At 42.8% G+C, this 22,296-nt stretch overlaps 1 protein-coding gene across 1 annotated transcript; it reads left to right on the top strand.

Annotated features, from left to right (window-relative positions):
• The first annotated feature begins 4,794 nt into the window (after positions 1-4,794).
• On the top strand, positions 4,795-18,663 carry ZKSCAN2 (zinc finger with KRAB and SCAN domains 2). Its single transcript, XM_060123340.1, has 7 exons — positions 4,795-5,199; positions 6,225-6,411; positions 8,872-8,963; positions 9,294-9,420; positions 12,334-13,017; positions 14,943-15,434; positions 17,711-18,663. Exons 1-7 carry the CDS (start codon positions 4,795-4,797, stop codon positions 18,631-18,633), a joined length of 2,910 nt encoding a protein of 969 aa, XP_059979323.1. The 3' UTR covers positions 18,634-18,663.
• Positions 18,664-22,296: the final 3,633 nt, after the last annotated feature.

Here is a 22,296-nt window from a genome sequence, read left to right as displayed (position 1 = left end):
CCACTAGTGCCTAGCATGGTGCCTTAGAGAGAGATACAGAAAAAAAATGTTGACTATTATATATGCATATTAAGAAATAATTTTTTAAGAGAATTTTTCATTATTATATTGCTCAATGGGGTGAAAAGAACTGGAACATATTAATGGTTGTTATTCTGTCAACTATCTGACCACCATTAGTGAACCAGTGGGAGAGGCAATTTTTAATTTATGAAATGGAAATTTATTTCAATTAGTTATAATGTGGTTAAGAAATCACATTTGAAAATATTTATACTATGTCTGAAATAGACACACTAATACACACATACTCAACCTTTTCCCTTTTCACTCTCAGCTTGGATTTTTTTTAACTGAGCATAAGCACTGACAGCACTTCTTGGAACTGTTTAATGTATATTTAATGTTCACTTTTATGGTAACCCTACATTAAATCCCATTGGCCAAAAGCAAGTTATAGCTCTTCTGGTTGCTGGCCAAAGGCTGGTGGGTCAGCACCATGGACAGAGGGAAATGGTGCCAAAGGTCAATCTAAGGCTACTTGTAAAATAACAGCTGTGACAGCAGATGTACTACCAACGAGAGACTGGTGTGAATGTTCCCCTGGGGATCATGGGAAGAGCGTGACATCAGGGTTGGGGTGAACTCAGAGGATGGGGTCTTAAGAAAACAACCACTCCTCCAAGATGTCTCTGAGTAGCATGATCTGCTTCATTTATTGACCCATATCGATTTCAACAATTTTTCAACCATTTGCTCTTCTGTTCCCAAGGTGCCAACATTTCCAAGCTGAAGTAAACATAAATACCTAACTAGAAAATATGAAGGACATTTGTTCTTTTTACCTGTCCAGCATCTATGATCCTTTTTTTCCTTTGCAAACCACCTTTCAAACAAATAAGCTGTTCTTAAAAGATGACACTAAGGAATTGTTCATGCTATGGGGAAGCGTTTGTGATTATATTGAAGTTATGTTTAAGATGGGAGCCCCTGTCTTTTAGCAGTACATTCTGACAGCTACAAATGAAATAATATGATGTCTGGGATTTGTTTCAAAATAATCCAGGATCAGGGGAGTAGATAGAGATAAAGGGAAGACAAGTTTGGCCATGAATTGCTAATTGTTAAAGCTGGAGCATGAGAACACAAGAGTTAATTCTCCCTACTCTTTTATATGTTTGAAATTTTCCATTAAACATATACATATACATGTGTGCATATAACACTGAGAGGCCACAAAAAAATAAAAATAAAAATGATTCCTGAAGAATGTATAATCCTGCACCTAAGAGACAGTGCAGAGCAAGCTTTAATACCCTCTACTCCAAGAGGAGCTTTAAGGAGACTAAGCTATAACTGTCCCCTGCAGACTTGAGATTTCTGTCTTGCTCAAGATCATATGATGGACTAGGGAGTTCAGATGTCTAGGGATGTTCACTTTATTCTGGAGCAAGATGTCTCAGGAGAGTAGTTTCTAAGAAATGAAACCTTTCATGCACCTCCCCTGACAAGAGGCAGCTGGGGGCAGCTTGCAGTTGCAGGGGCTGAGGCTGAGTGTAGGGAACGGGTCCCTGGTTGTGATGATGGGCCCACGGTCAACACCTAAAGTTTGGGGTCAGAACTAAAACGACAACAAAGCATTCTTTAAACATAAAATGGGTTGATAAGTAGAGGGAGTCGAGATATGATGCCAAGTACATAGGGAGAGGAGCTAAAACATGAAGAGGGTGGACAGGTACAAAAGGAAGACATACCTAAATATTTCCTGGATTGGGGGAGGGGGCTGGGGGGCTTTTCATGTAGTACCCACATCAGAAGCAAATAAGGAGCCAACACAGAGGCTGGTGGATAAAATAAGAAAGCGAATGTAAATTTGCTTCAAAATCTGTGGAACTGTGCACATATGGCAAGAATTACTCAGAGCTTATGGACAGCAGATGAGGTTGAGTGCCTACTATGTGCAAGGCATTGCTCAAAGCACCTGGCACACAACGTTAAGTAAATAAATAAAGTGCTGCTTCATTGAGCTAACAGAGAGATAGATAAATGTATTTGCCAATTATTTAAAAGTGTGATAATTTCACCTGGCTTTTTCCTTTAGAGAGAAAAGATGGCCTCCAGCTAGAAAAGATGGCCTCCAGCTCACTGCAATCCCCACTATTCCCCATTCTCTACTGTCTTTTTTTTTAATATATTTATTTATTTTTGTCTGCATTGGGTCTTCGTTGCTGCACGAGGGCTTTCTCTAGTTGTGGCAAGGGGGGGGCTACTCTTCGTTGTGGTGCGTGGGCTTCTCATTGCCTCTAGAGCTCAGACTCAGTAATAGTGGCTCACGGGCTTAGTTGCTCCGTGGCATGTGGGATCTTCCCGGACCAGGGCTCAAACCCGTGTCCCCTGCATTGGCAGGTGGATTCTTAACCCCTGCACCACCAGGGAAGCCCTCCCTACTGTCTTATACTCTACTTCACTCAATTATGTTGTTTGCCTGAGCCCTGCAGCCTTTCGAGTGTGTGACCCCTGCCCGTCCCTGAGGTGCTTGTGACACTTGCCTCTCCTAAAAACACCAAATGGCTCAAGGAGTATATAAAAGACCCTGTTCTTAGCCGACTCAGAATCGTGGGTTGCCACTTAGTCTAAAGTAACCTTGGGCGGATACATCACCTCACTGAGCTGTCGATGTCCTTAACTCTAAAACGGATGTAATCTTACCTGTTTTATAGGATTTCTGTGAGGATTGGACCTTGCCTAGTCAGCTCTTACTCCTCCTTTGGATCTCATCCCTAGCTTTACCTCTTCAAAGAAACTTTCCCAGACCTCCTAAGTCAACTCCCTCTAATATACACAGATTCTAAGCATCATGTACTCGTTGGCAGTACCTGCCACAGTTACAACTGTACATTAGTTTGTAGATTATTTGATTAACACGTGCCTCTCTCACCAGACTGAAAGCTCAAAAGTGGCAAAGGATGCTGTGTTGTTTGTTTTGTTTTTCTCACCACCTATCACCATGTCTAGAAAAAAAAAAAGTGACCAAAGAAATGAAATAAAGGAAAGTAAGCTTGTAGACAGCTGTGTAAAGACAACCTCTGGCATGTACTAGCTGCCCAATAGAGTCTCACCTAATGCCTCTTGGCTGCTAGAATTTGCATGTCAAGTTTTAACTAAGACTTTCTCTAAGAAAAAAAAGTCACTAAGTTTTATTTTTTAATAGTCTATCTACCCGCCAACCCCAGAACTGGGATTTTTGCTTTGCCCACTGATATAAGCCAAATGCCTAAAACTGCCTGGCACCTAATCAGTAAAGGGATGGAGGGAAGAAGGGAGGGATGGGCGGGCACAGTTCTGGGGTTTCACAGAAGTTGAGAGACTGGACAGCTCCTCCTACCACCACCAGGAGGAAGCTGGGGCCTGGTCGGAGGAACTCTGAGCCAGAGATGACATCCTCTCCCAACAGTTTTAGCTACACCGACTTCCCCGGTACCCGGGGCAGTAAGAGCCCCCGAGGCGAAGAGCAGCCCCCGCTGCTCCGCAGGCAACGGACGGGGGCATTGATGGATGGGGACATTCACAGATGCGAACATTCACATATGCTCCCCCAGGGGAGGGCGGGGGGCGGCACCGTGTCCCTCCGCGAGGGCCGCTGTCCCGCCGAGGGTCGCCGCCTATAGCAGCCCTTCCAGCACGCGACCGTTCGCAGCGCGTGACAGAAACCTCCGCCAGGCAAACGAGTCCTCACACCCCGCGTCAGAAAGGACTTCGCGCCACGTCCTCATTAGCGCTCCTCAACCTCACAGTCTCTCCCCGCCTCCCAGATTCTCCGGCTGACGGAGAACGCCCACTCCCCTTTCTCACACTGTTCCACAGTCTCTTGCAAAGTGCCTGCAGTGTGTCCGTCCGCCCCGGCGAAGAGCCGCCGCAACCCTTCTCATTCCTAAAGTGTCTCAGCAGCGCGTCGCTGCTCTGCGCGCTCTCGCGAGAGTCCACCGCGCCGCCCCCTCCCCCCAGCCCCTCGCCGAGGAGGAAGCCTCTGCTGAGCCCCGCGGCGCGCGGGCGCGAGTGGCGCATGCGTGGCTGCTGCTCCCAGCGCCCCCCGCGCAGTCCGGGAACAGAGCAGACGAGGCTGCGAGCGAGGATCCTGCAGCCGCCACCCTACGAATCGTTGTTTGGTCCCCGCCGCTTCTATCCCCTTAGGGACAGGACCTATTCGCGGCTTTCCTCAGCGTGTGGAGGTTTCCTGAGGACGGCCCGGGCCACCCTGGCCTAGAAGAGCCGGGCGCTGGCCTCGGATAACGTCGGCCCCCACCAGCAACCCGCAGCGGCCTGGGCGCGCTGCCGTGCCCCGAGCCTCGAACCCGGGGCCGGGCGGGGCCTACGCATCCGGCCCCACCCACTCGGGGGCCTCCCCCGGGCCCTTACCCGGGTGTCTGACACACCCCCTCCCGGCCCGGCTGTCCGCCCCCGCCTTCCTGTCCGCGGTCCCCTTGATTTTCTCCCAGTCCTCTAGCGTTGCTCTTTCCGACACTGCACTAAAAGATGCACCCTGGAAAACCACAACGCGGGGACACATCTTGTTGGGAGAAGAGGCTGAGTTCTTGGACCTTAGGGTACATGTTCACCTTTTCAAGGGCCTAGGATAGATTTGATTAATCAGCCTGGGGTACCCTGTTCCTGCTGACACTGCCGTTTTCACTTCCCCGCCTTCCCACACTTCCAAAACCATTAGCAGGGAGCTCTCGAAGGTTTGGTTTCGAGTCTCCTTTGAGCTAGACGTGAGGTTGACCCCCGGGTTAGAGCATGGCTGCATCCCTGGACCCTCAGATCGACGCGCCCCTGGAGGTTGAGGGATGCCTAATAATGAAGGTGGAAAAGGAGCCCGAGTGGGCATCGCAGCCCATTCTGGAAGGATCGGACAGCTCTGAGTCCGAGACTTTTCGCAAGTGCTTCAGGCAATTCTGTTATGAGGATGTGACCGGACCCCATGAAGCTTTCAGTAAACTCTGGGAACTTTGCTGCCGGTGGCTGAAGCCAGAAATGCGTTCCAAGGAACAGATCCTGGAGCTGCTGGTGATTGAGCAGTTTCTCACCATTTTACCCGAGAAGATTCAGGCGTGGGCACAGAAGCAGTGTCCGGAAAGTGGAGAGGAGGCGGTGGCCCTGGTAATACATTTGGAGAAAGAGACTGGAAGACTAAGACAGCAGGTGAGAGAGGGTTTTCCAAATTTTTGTATTTAGCAAGAAGGGGGTGGAAAGGAAGATGGGCAAGGGATGCATTGCAGGAAATGCAAATTATGGAAGGATAAGTGGTAATAATGAAAGACCTTTAAAGGGAATCTACTTAAAAGGGATAAGAATTTCATATTAAATAGAAAAAAAGCTTTGGTTGAACTGTTATCTTGCAAATGACACTAAACATTATGCAGCTAAGTATTTGTTTTAAATCTTTGCGTAATGTTTCCCCCCAAAATTATATGAGAGAACAGTACATTATGCTTCACAGGATTTTACTTTTGTAGCTTGATCCTAAAGAGGGCTATTTTGCCCTGCTCTCCACCCAAAAAGAAAAGGAAAGAAAGGACTTTATCAGTTACCCCAGGGCCTCTTGTAATCCTTTAATATTCCAATCCGTGTCTTCTGAAGTGCCCTCAATGTCATCATCCTTGTCACTCTTCTCCATTTGAATTGCTGATCCTTATTTGTCAGTGGCTTTGCATGCTCTTCTAATTGTTTTTCAACAGCCCTTTCAGTAACCTCATGAAATCCTGCAAGATTTGCACTTTCACCTTGCACAGGATTTGTGTAAAGATCTGACTATTAGCAAGTTGCTGTGTTGGTCAGAAATAGACACTAGATGTCGAGATTAATTTTCTAAGTTTTCAGTGCACTAGTGAATTAATTAGTGTTCTGAGAACTTTTCTCTGTGAACCTAATAGATATGAGGACTCAAATAATGTCTAGTCTGATAACAGGGAGGCTCTGTATTTCACTCCTAAGAGATTTTGCCCCTCTGTATACTAATAAAGAGCACTCTCCTATGCCCTTATGCCCAGACTTCTGGACAATACTATTATCCTGATGCCCTCAGAGGTCCCATAGGGAATGGAGTGAAATTTTCATTCCTTCTCACATCTTCTATCCTTCTTTGATATCTTTCTTGGGGGAATTTGGCCCTGATCTAGCCCTCTTTAACTCCCTTTTCCCACTATGGCACTGACTTTATTTCCCAGGTTAGCAGTCCTGTGTACTCAGAGAAGCAAGCCCCACTTGGAGCAGCATGGGAGGTGGCAGACTTTCAGCCACAGCAGGTGGAGACCCAACCCAGAGTGATGTCTCTGGAGGGAGCTGAAAGCCTCCACTCAGGACACCAGGAGCAGCTGAACCAAAAGAGAGAGCTTCGGCCCTTACCCAAGAATGGTAAGAAGAACTCAGAGCATGCCCAGTGCAGAGACCATGGCAGATTTGTTTTGTAGCCCTAACACTGTGACTTGTTCAGCGTAGCATCCCCTCAATACATATTTGAAAGTAAATTGAATATTGGGGAGAAAGACTTCATTAGCTTCAAGACTTGGGAATATGTGTGACATAAGTAAAAGGGATCTTAAAGATGGAATCTGAGAAAACATAGATTGCCCAGACTGGCCTTAAGGTCTCATAGTGTTATTTAAGAACCTCTATCCTGCAATCAGCTTGTGGTTTTTAGTCCTGCCGCATGTGTAAGTATGTGTGTTCTTGGCTGACTATATGCAACTTGGAAAAACTGGAAGAGGAAATGAGATTTTTTTTCAAAAAGTGACTGACAGTAAGGCATCACAGAAGTGGCTTATGAGAGGGATAAACAATAAGACTTCATAGAGAAGAGACAACTGGTGTTCATATCTGCCCTAGATGTTAATGAATCAAGTCAAATACAAGGAAATGAAGACCCTGCCCTTCCCAGTCCACCATGATCTCTCCCTCCTCTGCAGCATGGTGTCAGGCTTAAAGAGAAGAGTGGAAAGATCACTGAACCTACAGTAGAAAGACATGGGTTTATATCCTTTCTCTGCCCCCTCCCTGTGTTATCTCGGGCAAGTAATATTAATTAATCTCTGTGTATTAATGCATAGAGATTAAGAAATTAGGCTTTAGAGGTAGACAGTATGCGTTCAAAACCTACCTCTGCCATTCTTTATCTGTGTGGTCTTGGTCAAGTTACTAAACTTCTCAAACTTTCCATTCTGTCATCTGTAAAAGGAAAATACTAAGGTTGTTAGCGTAGATTAAAGGAGGCATCGTAAAAAGGGTCAGTGCATAATAGTGCTCAGTAAATGTTAGTTTCCTTTCTCCCATAATGGCATGATTATTGTTAAACTTCAAATCTGTCTGACTTACAGAACCCCTCATCAAGAGGCAAGATTCACCACTTCGCACCCCACCTCCTTATCCCTCCTGAAATTCATATTATGATAGAATGCATTGCAAATATTAATGGTTTCTGGAGTTTTCATTGTTTGTTCATCAGCATCAAAGTTCCCTTGTTCACATGGATTATATGCTGTCAGTTACTTTACCTGATAAATCCATGGTGTTTCTGGATTTTGCCATCTCAGGTGATAAGGAATTCCTAAAGTTAGGTGGTTTCTTCTGTTGAGGTCCTTACTGGGGGTAAGGAGGACAGAAAATTTGAGGGATAGATATCTCAGAAAGGTGAATTCCTTCTAAAAGAAGAGATAGGATTTCAGCCATGTGTGCCTAAGGGAATAATGTATTTCTAAGGAACTGATTCAGTTTGATTCCATAGAAAGTGGTAGATCAAGCTTTTGAGTTCTTGGTCACAGTAATATTTATTCTTAAAGTTTTCCTAGATAGTGAATTCTAGAGGAGAAGTTAGACCACAGACTGCCTTATACTATATAAGCTTATATATCTTCCTTCCACCTTTCTGGGGGTATATTTCCCTGTAGTGTTCAGTACTATGTATCTGTATACGCTAACATTTTTTAGGACAGTATTCACTCATAGGGAATTAATTTGTGCTAGAGATAGCGAACTGGTAACTCACGTGCCAAATCAGATTGTTTTGTTTCACCTACAAGGAGTTTTTGGTTTGGGGGTTTTGTTTGTTTGTTTTTAGTTCTCAAGGTTTAAGACTTGAGATTGTACATAAAAGTCCCGCTTTCTGGCTTCTCTTGAAAAAGTTAGAAGCTCTGGGGCTTCCCTGGTGGTTCAGTGGTTAAGAATCTGCCTACCAATGCAGGGCGCATGGGTTCTAGCCCTGGCCCAGGAAGATCCCACATGCCGCGGACCAACTAGGCCCATGCGCCACAACTACTGAGCCTGCGTTCTAGAGCCCAAGAGCCACAACTACTGAGCCCACGCGCCACAACTACTGAAGTCTGCATGCCTAGAGCCCGTGTTCCACAAGAGAAGCCACCACAGTGAAGAAGCCCACGCACTGCAAAGAAGAGTAGCCCCCGCTCGCTGCACCTGGCGAAAGCCCACTCACAGCAACGAAGACCCAACACAGCCAAAGATAAAATAAATAAAATTTTTAAAAAAAGTTAGAAGCTCTGTGCCAGGGCAATAATCTCACAATGAAGCATCAGCTGGAGCGGAACACTGGGTGTACCCAGTGGGACATGTGCTCTCCAGTTCCCCACAGTCCTTACCTCTCCCCTTTCATGATGTCCTTTACCTGCTTACTCCCTAAAAGCATTTGTGTTTGTGAGCCCTGCGTTAGGGTACTGTGGTTTGGGGCATTGTTCTGAATTCATTGAGAAAATGACCAATTTATGTTTGTCGGTTTTTTTATACATGCTCATTTCATAAAAGGAGAAGCAGCATGAATAAGATGGCAGAGCCAACAACACTAATTGTTTCTTTCTCTTCTTACAGCTCGGCCTTCTCCCTGGGTTCCTGCTCCTGCTGATGAATGGAACACCATAGATCAGGAAGCAACAGCCACACGAGTTCCTGTTGGGTCCCAGGTAAATTGTAATTGTTCTCTCTAGCCTAACTTCCTAGGATATTCAGTCACAATGATTTCCTCAAACTTTTATACTCCTTCCAAGAGACTTTTCCCCCTTGCTCCTTTTCCAGAAAAGACTGCACCCAGCCATCTGAGTAATGGGATTCCTTGCTGGATCATCTCTCTTACGATGCTTTATAGTACCTTCTGCTTCATTTGGCACATAATATACACTTGGTTCTTTGATTTTAATTTTTATTTAGGGCCTTTCTGTGCTTCATCCATGATCATTCATCCTTCAAAAACCCATGTGGTTATCTTGGTAGTCATTACTGTTAGTGTGTTACAGGGACCACTGAAAGATGTCCACATGGCAAGAGGTTTTTCCTACAAAAAGAGTGTGCGTCAGATTCCTGCTCACAGAGACCTCTACCGGGATATTAGAAAGGAGAGTATTGGGAACATGGTCTCCCTGGGTAAGGATTCTATCCCTTTTCAAATAAAAGATTTGGGGATTTCTAATATATTCACTTCTACCGATTATAAAATAGTTATAAATGTTATCACTTTAAGGACCTCCATGGGTTGTCTAGTCATTTCTGGCCTCTAGCATACCATGTTCTCATACCTCACTCATTCCTTTCTTCCAATTTATATTGTAGATTTTTATACATTCTTATAATTTAGTGATTAAAACATTGGGGAGATTTATATATGATTGTCATATTATTGAAATATAAACTTACCTACATCCACTAGACTAAAAATTCCGTGAAGTCATAAGGTCTTTTTAGGATTTGTTTTTGTTTAACCCATAGTAACCCCAACACTGTGCACAGAGCCTGACATATGGGTGGCGCCCAGCAAATATTCACTGAGTGGATGGAAATCTTATAAACAGAAGGAAAAAAGTAATTTCAATACAACAACCTTGATAGCGTGTTGTGAATTTTTTAAATAGCACAAATTTTTACAGGCACACATAACCACTGACATGTAATTTTACAAGCAAACTTTTGAAGAGCTATATCATCTGCTTTAACAACAGGGCTAAATATGGTTCATTCATATGTAAGCTACAAGTCAGAGATTACTTATGAATAAAATTATAGGCCTAAAATGTGCACCAATACACACTATAGATACTATAAACCTTTGTTGTCTAATAGAGTAGCCACTAGCTACACGTGGCTGTTTAAATTTAAATTTATAAAATTAATTAAAATTAAATAAAGTTTAAAATTCAGTTCCTCACTGACAGTAGCTACATTTAAGGTATTCATAGGGCTTCCCTGGTGGCGCAATGGTTGAGAGTCCGCCTGCCAATGCAGGGGACACGGGTTCATGCCCCGGTCCGGGAAGATCCCACATGCTGCAGAGCGGCTGCGCCCGTGAGCCATGGCCGCTGAGCCTCCGGAGCCTGTGCTCCGCAACGGGAGAGGTCACAACAGTGAGACGCCCATGTACCGCAAAAAAAAAAAAAAAAAAAAAAGGTATTCAATAGCTGTATTGGACAGCACAGTTACAGAACATCATCATCAAAGAAAGTTCTGTTGGACAACAATACATATAGACCCTGAAGTACAGAGTTTACAAAATAGGCCATGTCAAACTGAATGAATAAAGATAAACTGACAATTGTTTATAATCAGAAAGTAATTAAAGCAGTTTAAAAAAATGATCAACTTAAGATGACACACCAGTAACAAAGCACTCTTCCCAAAACAGCAGGACCCTTGATTTTATTTTATTTTTATAATTTTTTTAAAATTTTTTGGTCACACCCACAGCATGTGGGATCTTAGTTCCCCAAACAGGGATCAAACTTGCTCCCCCTGCAGTGGAAATGCAGAGTCTTAACCACTGAACTGCCAGGGAGGTCCCAGGACCCTTGATTTTAACTTTTACTTAGGGTCTCTGCACTTCATCACTGATCATTCATCCTTCAAAGACCTGTGTGGTTATCTCGGTAGTCATTGCTGTTAGTGTTGTTACAGGAGCCAGTGAAAGATGGCCACATGGCAAGTTGCCTACACAATAGCTGTTTCCTAGTGTTGCCTTGGATCACACAGCATCCAGACCTAGTAAAATGATGAATTATAGGTCTTAGTAAAATCTGCCATGAGTGGGTTAGAGACCATACTATGGACATTCAGATTTAGCCCAGTGCCTCCATGTATAATAATTACGTATGGAAAGGCCCAGGCCCACAGACACCTGGCTCGGTCTTTCATCATAGATTGTAAACTAAAGGCTTATGAGTCTAGCCTACAAACATATTTGGGCCTTGCACAGAGTTTTAATATAAAATTAGTTTATAAATCTGGATTTCCAGTATCTCTTAAAAAATCAAACGTCAGGCACAATGGGCCCACCTTCTCTCACAGCAGCCATTGACCACAGCTGAGTGGCGGAGCTCGTGCTAAAATGCCAGGGCTCTCACTCCAACCACCTCACTCCTTTACTTTGCCTGCCTGGTCCTGGTAGATGTTTGAACTTTCATTGTCCCTACACTTACTTCTCTCATGTGAAACTGAAGAGCAAATCTCCATCCCCAGGGTTCTTTCAGCAAGGATTTGATTTGATGCTGCCTCCCTAGGAGAATTCTGTGAAACTCCTATGTGTGTTTTCTATAGAAGGAAACTAAATGTTATTACATACTTATTAGGCATTGGACGCTTTACAGATGATCCTTTATTTAATATTCCCAGCACCTTGTTGAATAGATATTATTTCCTAGGAAACTGAGGCTCAGAGAGATTAAGAAACTTCCCCTGGTCAGAAAGTAAAGTAAGTGGTGGAGCTCAGATTCCAACTTAAGACATGTTGATCTCCACCATATTGTAAAGTAAAATATTAAGTTACTTTCCTATTCTTACATCTCTTTCCCATTAACTTCGCCAGAATGTCTCCAAAAGTTCTTGACTTCTCATCTCCCATAGCCCTAGTGTGTGTATGTGTGTGTTGAGTGGGAGAGTGAGGGGATGTGGGGAGCAGGTGTAAGCACACTTTATAAGTAACGAATACTGGTTCATAGGAGCACGCTCTGAACCTAACACAATGTTAGATACTGAGAGGGAATTGAAGGTAATGTAATACGTGTTTCTTACCCTTAAAAGTTTTCCTTTAAGAACTAGCTGGGGAAGGAAGTGGTACATATATGAGAAGTGAAACGGTAGTCTTAAGTTAGTTAGTAGATGATTGTGCCAAATAACTCGTGTAAGAAACTAGTGTGCATGATCGTGATTGAGGAAGACTTTAGAGAAGGAACTGAACAAGACCTTTAAAGGATAGGTGTGAACAAGTGTTCCAGGAGAGCATACTACAGCAGGAGATTGGGGCATGCAGTGATGATCTCTCTAGCATGAAGTATGTTTCTCTTACTCTAGGAAACACAGCGTCTACAGCTAACAAGATGGCACAGTTGGCGCAAAGAAAGGAGCCATGGACAATAGGTCTACAATCCCCTAATAAGAGGAATGTCCTACAAAGCAACTATATCAAGGAAAAATCAGTTCATGCTATTCAGACCCCTGCAAGGAATGCAGGGAAAACACGGAGAGAGCAGCAGCAGTGGGGTTTGGAAGATGAAAAAATAGCAGGCGTGCATTGGAGTTACGAGGAAACTAAGACTTTTCTTACAATTCTCAAAGAGTCTCGCTTTTATGAAACACTTCAGGCCTGTCCCCGAAACAGCCAAGTATATGGTGCTGTAGCTGAATGGTTGCGAGAATGTGGCTTCCTCCGAACACCAGAGCAGTGTCGGACCAAGTTCAAAAGTCTACAGAAGAGTTATCGAAAAGTGAGAAATGGCCATGTGCTGGAACCCTGTGCCTTCTTTGAGGACATGGATGTTTTGTTGAACCCTGCAGCTCATACTTCATCCACGGATAAGCCAAAGGAGATTCTGTCTCTCCCCAGACTAAAGAGAATTGGTATCAATGCTAAAGAACAGATCAATTTGGTGGAGGAGGAAGAAGCCGCAGAAGAATCTGATGGTGATGAAATGGGTGTTGAGTTTATCCAGAAGTCTGAGCTTCGTGGTGCTCCTGTCTTATTTCAAAACCTGAGTGGTAAGAATGGTGCTTTTTTTTTCTTTCTGGTTTGAAAATGGATGATGTGGTCTTGTGGAAAAAGGAGTAGACCAGAAGTGACCAAACCCAGGGAATTCTGTCACGCACACCTTGCCACTCATCACTGTAATTGGCCATGTAACTGAAAGTACTCCCAGGTGTTTTGTTACCCCCAGTGCAGTCTGAGTAACAGCCATGAAGGGTTCTATTTTGGGTTAGAGCATGCATTTTGAGTATTTGGGGTCTGTGGAAGGAAGACAAATGGAGTCCAGGGTTCTAAGGATCTAACATTATCTGAGAATTGTTACAATGCAGTCAATTGTATTAGATTGTAACAGTCAAGGATACATTATTATACTATCAAGGATAGTCCATAAAGGAATATGTAACTAACAACAACAAAAAAAAAAGAATTAAAAAAAAAAAGAAATTCAAAGAGAAGACAAGAAAGGAAAAGAAGAATCACAAAGTAGATGCATTAAATGGAAAAAAATCAGTAAGATGACAGATGTAAATCCGAATATATCATTAATTACAAATTTAAAAGTCTAAGATTATCAGATATATTTTTAAAAACTATATTGCTTACAAGAGATACATCTTTTTCTTTTTTTTTTTTTTTTTTTGGAGCAGAGAAAGGCTTATTGCAGGGCCAAAGCAAGGAGAATGGGTGGCTTATGCTCAAAAACCCAGAACCACAAGAGATACATCTTAAACAATATTCAGAGATATTGAAATTAAAAGGATAAAAAAAAAAGATACTATGCAAAAGAAAGATGGTGTTGAAATTTGGGGCCTGGGACATGCAGAACTAAACCACCAGTTAGTAGCTATGTGACAGCTGACATATCATATAACTACTTTGAGCTTCAGTTTTCTGTCTAAAATATAGCTAAGAATATGAGGGTAGTTGTTAGCGTTAAATGAGATAATGTAGATGAAGGCATTCTGCAGATGCTAAAATGCAATAAAACACTGCCTGGTGTCACAGTTATTAGTAATGTTTCTGTAATCCACTTTATGAAAAGATGATAATTTCTTAGGTAGAATGGAAAAATAAACCAGGCTGGGAGATCTGAGACTGTACTCATGACTATACCTATTCAAAACAAACAGATCTCAGGAAAAAGATGGGAAAATGCATTATACAGGTATTCATCATTCTGGAAATCCATAGACATGAGGGTAGGTGGTTTCAAATATGGAATCCAATGATATGACTGAAAGAGACCACCCAGTAAGTTGGAGGACAGAAAAGACTTTCCTACTACAGATTATAAAACACCCAAAAAGCATGTTTAACAAACTGTCTTCAGACATATCCTGAAAAGCTTAATTCTGCTATAAAAGCAGGACATCTGCCTGTCTTACAGATGGTTTCATCTCTCAAAGTAGAGGACTCAGTAACATCAAAAACTACTCTGGACATAGTTCTGCTGTTCAAAGAAGACGGGCTAAAGAAATGATAGGGAATTTGGGGGAAAAGTTCCTGCTGGGTGTCCTAGCCCATTATTCCTAACAATTTTTAAAAGACAGACAGCTAAATCCTTAAGAACCATAGTAATGACAGATTTGGGGGGCTACATTTTTATTCTACCAAGTAAACTTTGAGATCAGTTCATCAATTTTAATTTTAAAATCCTATTGGGATTTTGACTTTATAGATTCATCTGACAGTTGATATCTGTACAACTTGAATCTTCCTATCCAGAAACATAGTGTCTCTCCATTCTTTCTAGTTCTTTTATGTCTTTCAATATAATATTATAGTTATTTTATATAGACCTTCTCATTTCTTACAAAGCTTATTCCCAGGCATATAATAGTTCCAGGGAATGGGATTTGTTTTCTTGTACTTCTTATATTTTGTAATGTATAGAGGCTTCAGACACCTTGTATCTTTGAACTTTATCCTTGAACGGCAGGTGTGCACTGGGGCTACGAGGAAACCAAGACTTTCCTTGACATCCTCCGTGAGACTCGGTTTTATGAAGCACTGCAAGCCTGTCATCGGAAGAGCAAGTTGTACGGGGCCGTGGCTGAACAGCTGCAAGAGTGTGGCTTCCTCCGGACACCGGAACAGTGCCGGACCAAGTTCAAAAGCCTTCAGAAGAGTTACCGCAAAGTGAAAAATGGTCACGTGCTAGAGTCCTGTGCATTCTACAAGGAGATGGATGCCCTGATTAACTCTCGGGCATCTGCCCCTCCCACTAGCACCCCAGAAGAAGCCCCGTCACCCTCAATTCAAGAAAGGGAGGACATTGAGATTGAACCCCAGGAACCTACGGGCTGGGAACCTGAGGAGGACTCACAGGAGGCAATAGTTGAAGATTCCAGCAGTGGGAGACTGAGTGAGGAGGAAATTGTGCCAGAGCCAGAATTCCAGGGACCTCCAGGTTTGCTGCAAAGCCCGAGTGGTAAGGGCCGTGAGGGGCTGTGGTCTAAAGAAGGGAGTGGGACCCGCTGACAGGCCGGAAGAGCTGGCACATCGCTCGTGAAGGTCTATTCATTAAGCAGATACTCGTGTGTCCTGTGCCATTTGAGGAAAAGGGGGGGGTATCGATGAATAAACAGAGTCCCTGTTCTTACGGTGCTTCTGTTCAAGGGAGGAACTTGGATTCTCGTGATTTGGTTTTTGGGATCTCAGCCTCGGTTTTGGTGTGTATGGGGCAGATGATGTTTAATATCTCCTAGAAATATTGTGGGGAAGAAGAATTTGGAATTAAACGTGAGAAAAACTCAGATCAAGGAGGTGTGTCAGTAAGCTCAAAACAGAAATGTCTCAGTTATGTGTGATGTGCATGAGAAAAAGGATAGGCAGAGAGAAAAAGACTTTATTCTGGTACTGAGCTCCACCTGCGGGTTTCCCGCTGACCACTGGATGCCCCCACAGGCGTCTCACCAGCAGTCCAGGCTTAAATTTTTCAAAATTAAAATCAGCATCTTCCTTCCCACACTATGGCTCTTCCCTGTGTCCTCCCACAGGTCATCCAGACTTAAAAGATAGAGATTTTTTTGATGCCTTCTCTCTCCTTGTTTACATCCAGGCAGATGATATGTTTTTTCAGCTGTTGTAGAACTCCCATCTGCCCCCCTCTTTAGTTACCATAACCATTACCCTAGTTTGGCGTTTCTCTGTCTCTTGCCTAAACTACTGTAAAAGTCTCCAAACCAGTTTTCTCCATTAGACTTGTATTAAGATTCCACAACCATCCTTAATCTGAGTTTGTCTTTCTAACCTTACCTGTTATTATTTTCCTTCCTGTACTCTATGCTTATTCAAAACAAACATTAGAAAAGGAAGTTCACACACATGCTCTCTGGTAGTATTTATGTTTTTGTATGGGAATGAAAGCTGAAATTATTAACTCTGTAACTGGAACTGTTAAAGTTGATAACTTTGGAAACAAAGTCCTTCTCTTGTGAATCTTGTTTTTTAAGGTGAGCTCCAGATCTGTCATCAAATTATCAGGCTCTGTCTGAGGCAACTACTAGGCTATAACTTCCTCCAAATCCCAGAACAATGTTGGACCCAATCAGAGTACTTCAGAAGATGACATTGTTAGGGCTTTTGACCTAAGTCAGTGGATTCACTGATGGCTGCCCTCCTCTTCCAGCCCAGGACACAGCCACCCCACTTAGGACTGAGGGATGTTAGCAGTTTCAGCTCAATATGTGGAAGGAAAGTAACGTTGAAATTAGCAAGTAGAAAAAAGGCAGTATAGCAAAATACATAAGAAGGGTTTGAGAATCAAGCAAACCTGGATTGGGCCTAACTTACACAGTTTGTGAACTATTTATGGATCAAATAATACGATGTCTGAATTTACTTCAAAATAATCCGGGTAGAGGGAGCAGAGAATGTGTGGGAATAGAGATGAAACAAGATTGGCCAGGAGTATATCATTGGGTAAGTGGTTCATGGAAGTTCAGTTTATGTACTGTTCTCTACTTTTCTGTGTTTAAATTTTCCATAATAAAAAGTTAATACAAAAACCACACAGTTAATAAGTGACCAGGATGGAATCATAACCAGAGCTGTCTGATTCCAAAGCCTGTGTCTTCACCACATCATGCTCTCTGTTCAGAAAACTTCTCGGCAAAGCTGGATCCAAGATGTACTGTGGGATGCAGATGAAAGAGTGAGGAGAAGATAATTCTGGTTGTCGAGCAGTGAGAATTAAGATTTGAGTTAGTGTGGTCTGTGTGTGAGACTGCCAGAAAAACAAAGTGACAGCAACATTTGAGAAGAAAGAAATACCCTTGGATAGAGTATGACTAGAGGTTGATAAGCTTAGAAGTCCATTGAGGAATTTGGACTTGATCATTAGAATCTAAACACTAATGAAGTGTAGCGTACTTTCATTATAGATGAGAAATTTTGAAAGCAGGATGAATTGTAGTGGAATTTCAGGGAGATAAACTAAGTTGCTCCCACGTTAATCAGGATACAGATTGGGGATAATGGCTTGGATTATAATTAAATTCTGAAAACATTTCCAGAGGCCTACTTTGTGCTGGGTATTATTGGCTATTCGTGGAACTGAAAGAAAATAAGGCCCAGTGAATCAGAAAGAGTCCCCATGCCTGAGGCCAGTGAAGCGCACAGGGATCCTAACAGACAAGGCCTATAGGCCATGTTGTTTATGTTGATACATGACTGGTCTGAAATGTTTATTGTCTTTTTTTTCAGATTTTGAAATTGGAAGTAGTATCAAGGAGGATGCAACACAGGTAATATATAAGGACATGGAGCAGCATAGGGCACTAATAGAAAAGTCTAAAAGGGTTGTTTCTCAGAATGCTGACCCAGGTAAATATTGTAAAAGGGAATGCATCTCAGGAAGACAATGGGACAACCTTCAAGGAGTCAGACAGGGAAAACTGATGTCTCAGCCTAGAGATTTAGGGAAAGCTGTTGTGCATCAGAGGCCCTTCATGGGGAAAAGGCCCTACCGACTTCTCAAATACGGAGAAAGCTTTGGAAGGAGTGCTCGCCTCATGTGCCGGATGACCCACCAGAAGGAAAATCCTTATAAGTGTAGTGTCTGTGGGAAGTGCTTTGGTAGAAGCAGGAGTCTAATTAGACACCAAAGAATCCACACAGGAGAAAAACCTTTTAAATGTCTTGACTGCGGGAAAAGCTTTAACGACTCCTCAAACTTCGGTGCCCACCAGAGAATCCACACAGGAGAGAAGCCCTACAGATGTGAAGAGTGTGGAAAATGCTTCAGTCAGAGCTCGAGTCTCATAATACATCAGAGAACCCACACTGGAGAGAAGCCCTACCAGTGTGGAGAGTGTGGGAAAAGCTTTACCAACAGTTCTCATTTCAGTGCCCACAGGAGAGTCCACACTGGTGAGAATCCCTACAAATGTGTGGATTGTGAGAAGAGTTTCAATAACTGTACGAGATTTCGAGAACATCGGCGAGTACACACTGGAGAGAAGCCCTATGGGTGCGTGCAGTGTGGCAAACGTTTCAGTAAGAGTTCTGTTCTCACTAAACATCGGGAGGTTCATGTGAGAGAAAAGCTTCTGCCATACCCTCCAGCGCTCTATGCCCCAGAGAACCCACACAAGGGAAAGACTGATGAATTCAGGCAAACTGTTTGATGATGATCTCTTCTCTTCCTAAATGTCCCCTTAGCCATTTTACCCTAATCTCACTCTTGGAAGCAATCTTTTCTTAGCTATAAAGTGTAATTCCCAAGATAAGGTTGAGAATATCAATAAAGACTTGGATCCTGTCCTCACCTCTGCCTCTAACTTGATCAGTCTGTTCCTCTCCTTCTATGTGTCTCAACTTTTCCTTTAATAAAGTGAAGAAGATACAGTGTCTGAGTGCAGAATGGAATTCTCTTCAGTATGTCGAGGCCACTGCCATGGGATCGCTAAACCCAGCAACATCCAAGATCCTTCAGTGTATGGGAGAGTTGTTATCAAGGACATAAAAAATGCTCAAAGTTTTTTTCATTCTCTACCACATGCGATCCCGGATGCAACTTGATCACAGAGTTTCCTGTTTGGGTAGAACTTTCAGGAGCCTGATGAGAACCACATCAGATCCATCTTGGTTTGGAAGATATTCACAAAAGGAGATTGAAGATTTTATAGTTTCCATCAGAAGTCTGTTGCAGTGTACCTTTTTTGTGTCAAGAAGTTGATCTAAATAGCTAAGATAGAATCCCTGTATTGTCACTGAAATAATGCCTTGCCCTCCATAGAGATGAGAAGCAACTGATCACCCACCGTCCTTTGTAGGCTAACCGTTTCTGTACCTGAAGACTGAGAGCCTCTCGGCTGCTGTTTCTCCAGCCTATAAGTAATCCAGTTCCTGTTACTCTTTCTCCGAAGTCCTACACGTACCTCTTAATTGTTCTGGGTGCCCTTGTCTGACTCTTCTGCACTGCCACGCCCTCCTCAGACTGAATAGCGTGCATGCTCGTGGTGTGTCTCATTAAAGTAGAATTTCAGACACATTCTAGTTCTGAATGTGTGACTTCTCTGGTTTTTATCTAGAATATGACTGATAATGTTGGCATATTTTATGCCTCCCAACCCCACACTTCAGTATAATATTGTATAATTTTAGATAGTTTTCTAAAACTCTAAGGAGATAGGGAAGGAAGTGAGATAGAGACCTGAAACATTCAATATTTATAAGATCAGTTGGACTCCTTAGACCTGCTTTAGATCAGATAGCCACCTTGGTCCAGACCAGCACTCCAGAGCTGCTTGTTAAGTTTACCGTTCTCTTTTCTGAGGCTTCTAGTCCCTCTTCATGTGGTCATAAACCTCTCTGTAGAACCCTGAGTAATTTATACAGCTCTATACCTCAATGAGTGAAGGTGGAAATATTACTGAAACTTCCAGGCCAGAACACTTTTCGTTTTCCACATTTACCAGTTGGTCTGAAAGATGTCTTTGACAACCCCCAGCACTGCCCCGATAAATACTGAAGGAAGGGTTCAGATGGGGAGACAGTTCACTTATGGACGTTGCAAACCAGGGATTTGGTCATCCAAAGCGTTAAACTCCAGGATGAGGCCAGTGGCATTTATACCCTTAAGATGAAGGTAACCTCGGGGGGCTTTGCTTTGGGGAGGGAGAAGTCATAAGTTTAGTGGAAAGATAACCAGAGTCAGGGCTGTAGATCATTTTTTTGATCTTCTCTCTCCTTTGTCAGATGCTCTCTTATTTGAAGACATCTGAGTACGTTTGAATCTTTTGAAACTTGTCCAACGAAGTACCAAGGAGGGTAGGCAGTGCAGAAAGAAATCCAACTTACGGTGCCAGAATCAGGTGTGGCCTGTTGGAAGGCAGGTGACTCAGGTAAACATTGATAAATGTTTCGTACACTTGTTAGGAATGTTAGGATGTTGTTCAGTAGGTTGATTTCCTGTGTTGTCTGAATTATGGACTTCTAACGGTAAGTGCAGTTTCATGTTGGTAGTGTGCCTAGCACAGTGAGGTGTGTGTGGTGCCAGTGGGCGTGTGCTTGTATTGTGTCGATGTTCTGGAATTCTAACTCTAAAGACGACGCACAGTAATAGAAATCACCTCTTAGTAATAGGTACGCAGGATTGATCATTATATCGAAGCATGATTCAGGAAAGTAGATGATTTACTCATAAATATTTATTAAGCACTGTTGTGTGTAAGTCTGTGTTCTAGGCACAGTGAGGGATATGAAAATGAAAAAAGGCATGGTGTCTGTGCTCAAGGAACTTGCAATATGATGGAAGAAGTATTGCAGCAAAACGTAATGTCAATTATGTTCATGTCAATTATGGAACATAATTAGTTTATTAATGAAAAAATCACCTTCACTTGCAAAAAGAGTTTTTTTAATTGCCTAAAATCATATTCTCTACCTCTGTCGCTTCAATTTCCCCAGTGGCAGGAAAGGCTCAAGAACCACTCCTTCTCCAGTGGAATAAACTCATTCTGTCTGTCATATGTCTGGGATCAAGCTAAGGTGAAATTTGGGTTCCCTTACCTTTTCCCAGTTGTAAGTGGACTATTTGAACTTGTATTAAATTAACTTACTGGACTTTGCTTCTGCAGAAATAGGAAGTCCTACCCACCATCTTAGACCAAGGCAGTTTGTATTTTATCCTTTTTAAGGTGGAGCATGAAAGTCAAAATGAACAGTCATACTCTGATTACTGTGTCTCATTTCACATAAATTGCCTTTATGAAGACCCGTAGGAGAAGGTTTCTTCCTAGGTCTCAGTACCAGAGAAAGCTCTGATTCTAAAGCAAAAAATAAAAATTTTACCTTACAAACACTGATTTTTTTTTTTTTTTTTTTTTTTTTTACAACTGACTACTTTTCTTCTGGCTGCTGGAACAAAGAAACTTACAAAAACAGAGCTTACAACTCACCTCAACCAACGACTTAAATCTATATTTATCTAATACTGTAGATTAGATAAATATAGATTTGGAACTTTGGAACCTGGTTGTATCCCTGCATAGGCTTATTTTGTTACTTCCACAAATGCCGTGATTCTTACTGGCATTTTTATTATACACATACAACCTACTTTATTCATCTGGAAGGAAACCTTAGTTTTTTTAAAGAGGAAAACGTCACAATATGCTTAAACAGTTCAGGGCAGCCTGCACGTAGAATGAGCGTTAGACCAGAAGCCAAAAGACAAGTTTCATTCTTGTCGCTACCACTTTCTGAGTGTTGCTGGACAAATCAGCCTCTCTCTGGGCCTGATATCCTTATCTGAAGAGAAGTTGAGCATGACTGCCAAGACCACTCTGGCTCTGATGTTTTGTGAGGCTATGGGGCACCATGTAGAGAGGAAAGGATTATAAGACCAGGCCACTGCCCTGGCTCGCCACCACAGGCAGCATTTCGGGCCGCACTGAATCCACCCCATACTTTAGCAAGAGGATGCTGTGAGCAGTCCGGGAGCTTGCTCAGTGAGGAGAAAGGACAAATCACTCATGTTCAACCGCAGGCAGCCCCTGAGTCACCTCGATAGGCAGTGGCAGGTAGCTGCAGTGGAGAAAGCCTATTTTGGGAGCTCTGGTGCCCAGTGACAGACACAATTCAACTCTGAGGGAGCTGGGGAAGCCCCAAATGCAAGGCGCGTCTGAGTGACTTGTGTAGTGATAAGCCTTTACCTCTGAATGCATTCCAAGTATAAATGTATGTCTACTCATTGTTTTGTATTAATGTTCACTTAGATGTCTTCTTGAAAACTTGTATGTGAAATAAATGTCTAAAATAAATGACTCCCGTTGGTTTTTGCCATA

This window comes from Lagenorhynchus albirostris, chromosome 15 (genome assembly GCF_949774975.1).
Source record: "Lagenorhynchus albirostris chromosome 15, mLagAlb1.1, whole genome shotgun sequence".
Lineage (NCBI taxonomy): Eukaryota > Metazoa > Chordata > Mammalia > Artiodactyla > Delphinidae > Lagenorhynchus > Lagenorhynchus albirostris.
The sequence above is the reverse complement of the archived record's forward strand: the minus strand, read 5'-3'. Positions and strand labels throughout refer to the sequence as shown.

Excerpts from the sequence above, each read along its gene's own strand:
- ZKSCAN2 (XM_060123340.1), top strand. The coding sequence starts at position 4,795 with ATGGCTGCATCCCTGGACCCTCAGATCGACGCGCCCCTGGAGGTTGAG. Across the intron at positions 13,018-14,942 it reads CTTATTTCAAAACCTGAGTG|GTGTGCACTGGGGCTACGAG; the intron begins GTAAGAATGGTG and ends CTTGAACGGCAG. Across the intron at positions 15,435-17,710 it reads TTTGCTGCAAAGCCCGAGTG|ATTTTGAAATTGGAAGTAGT; the intron begins GTAAGGGCCGTG and ends CTTTTTTTTCAG.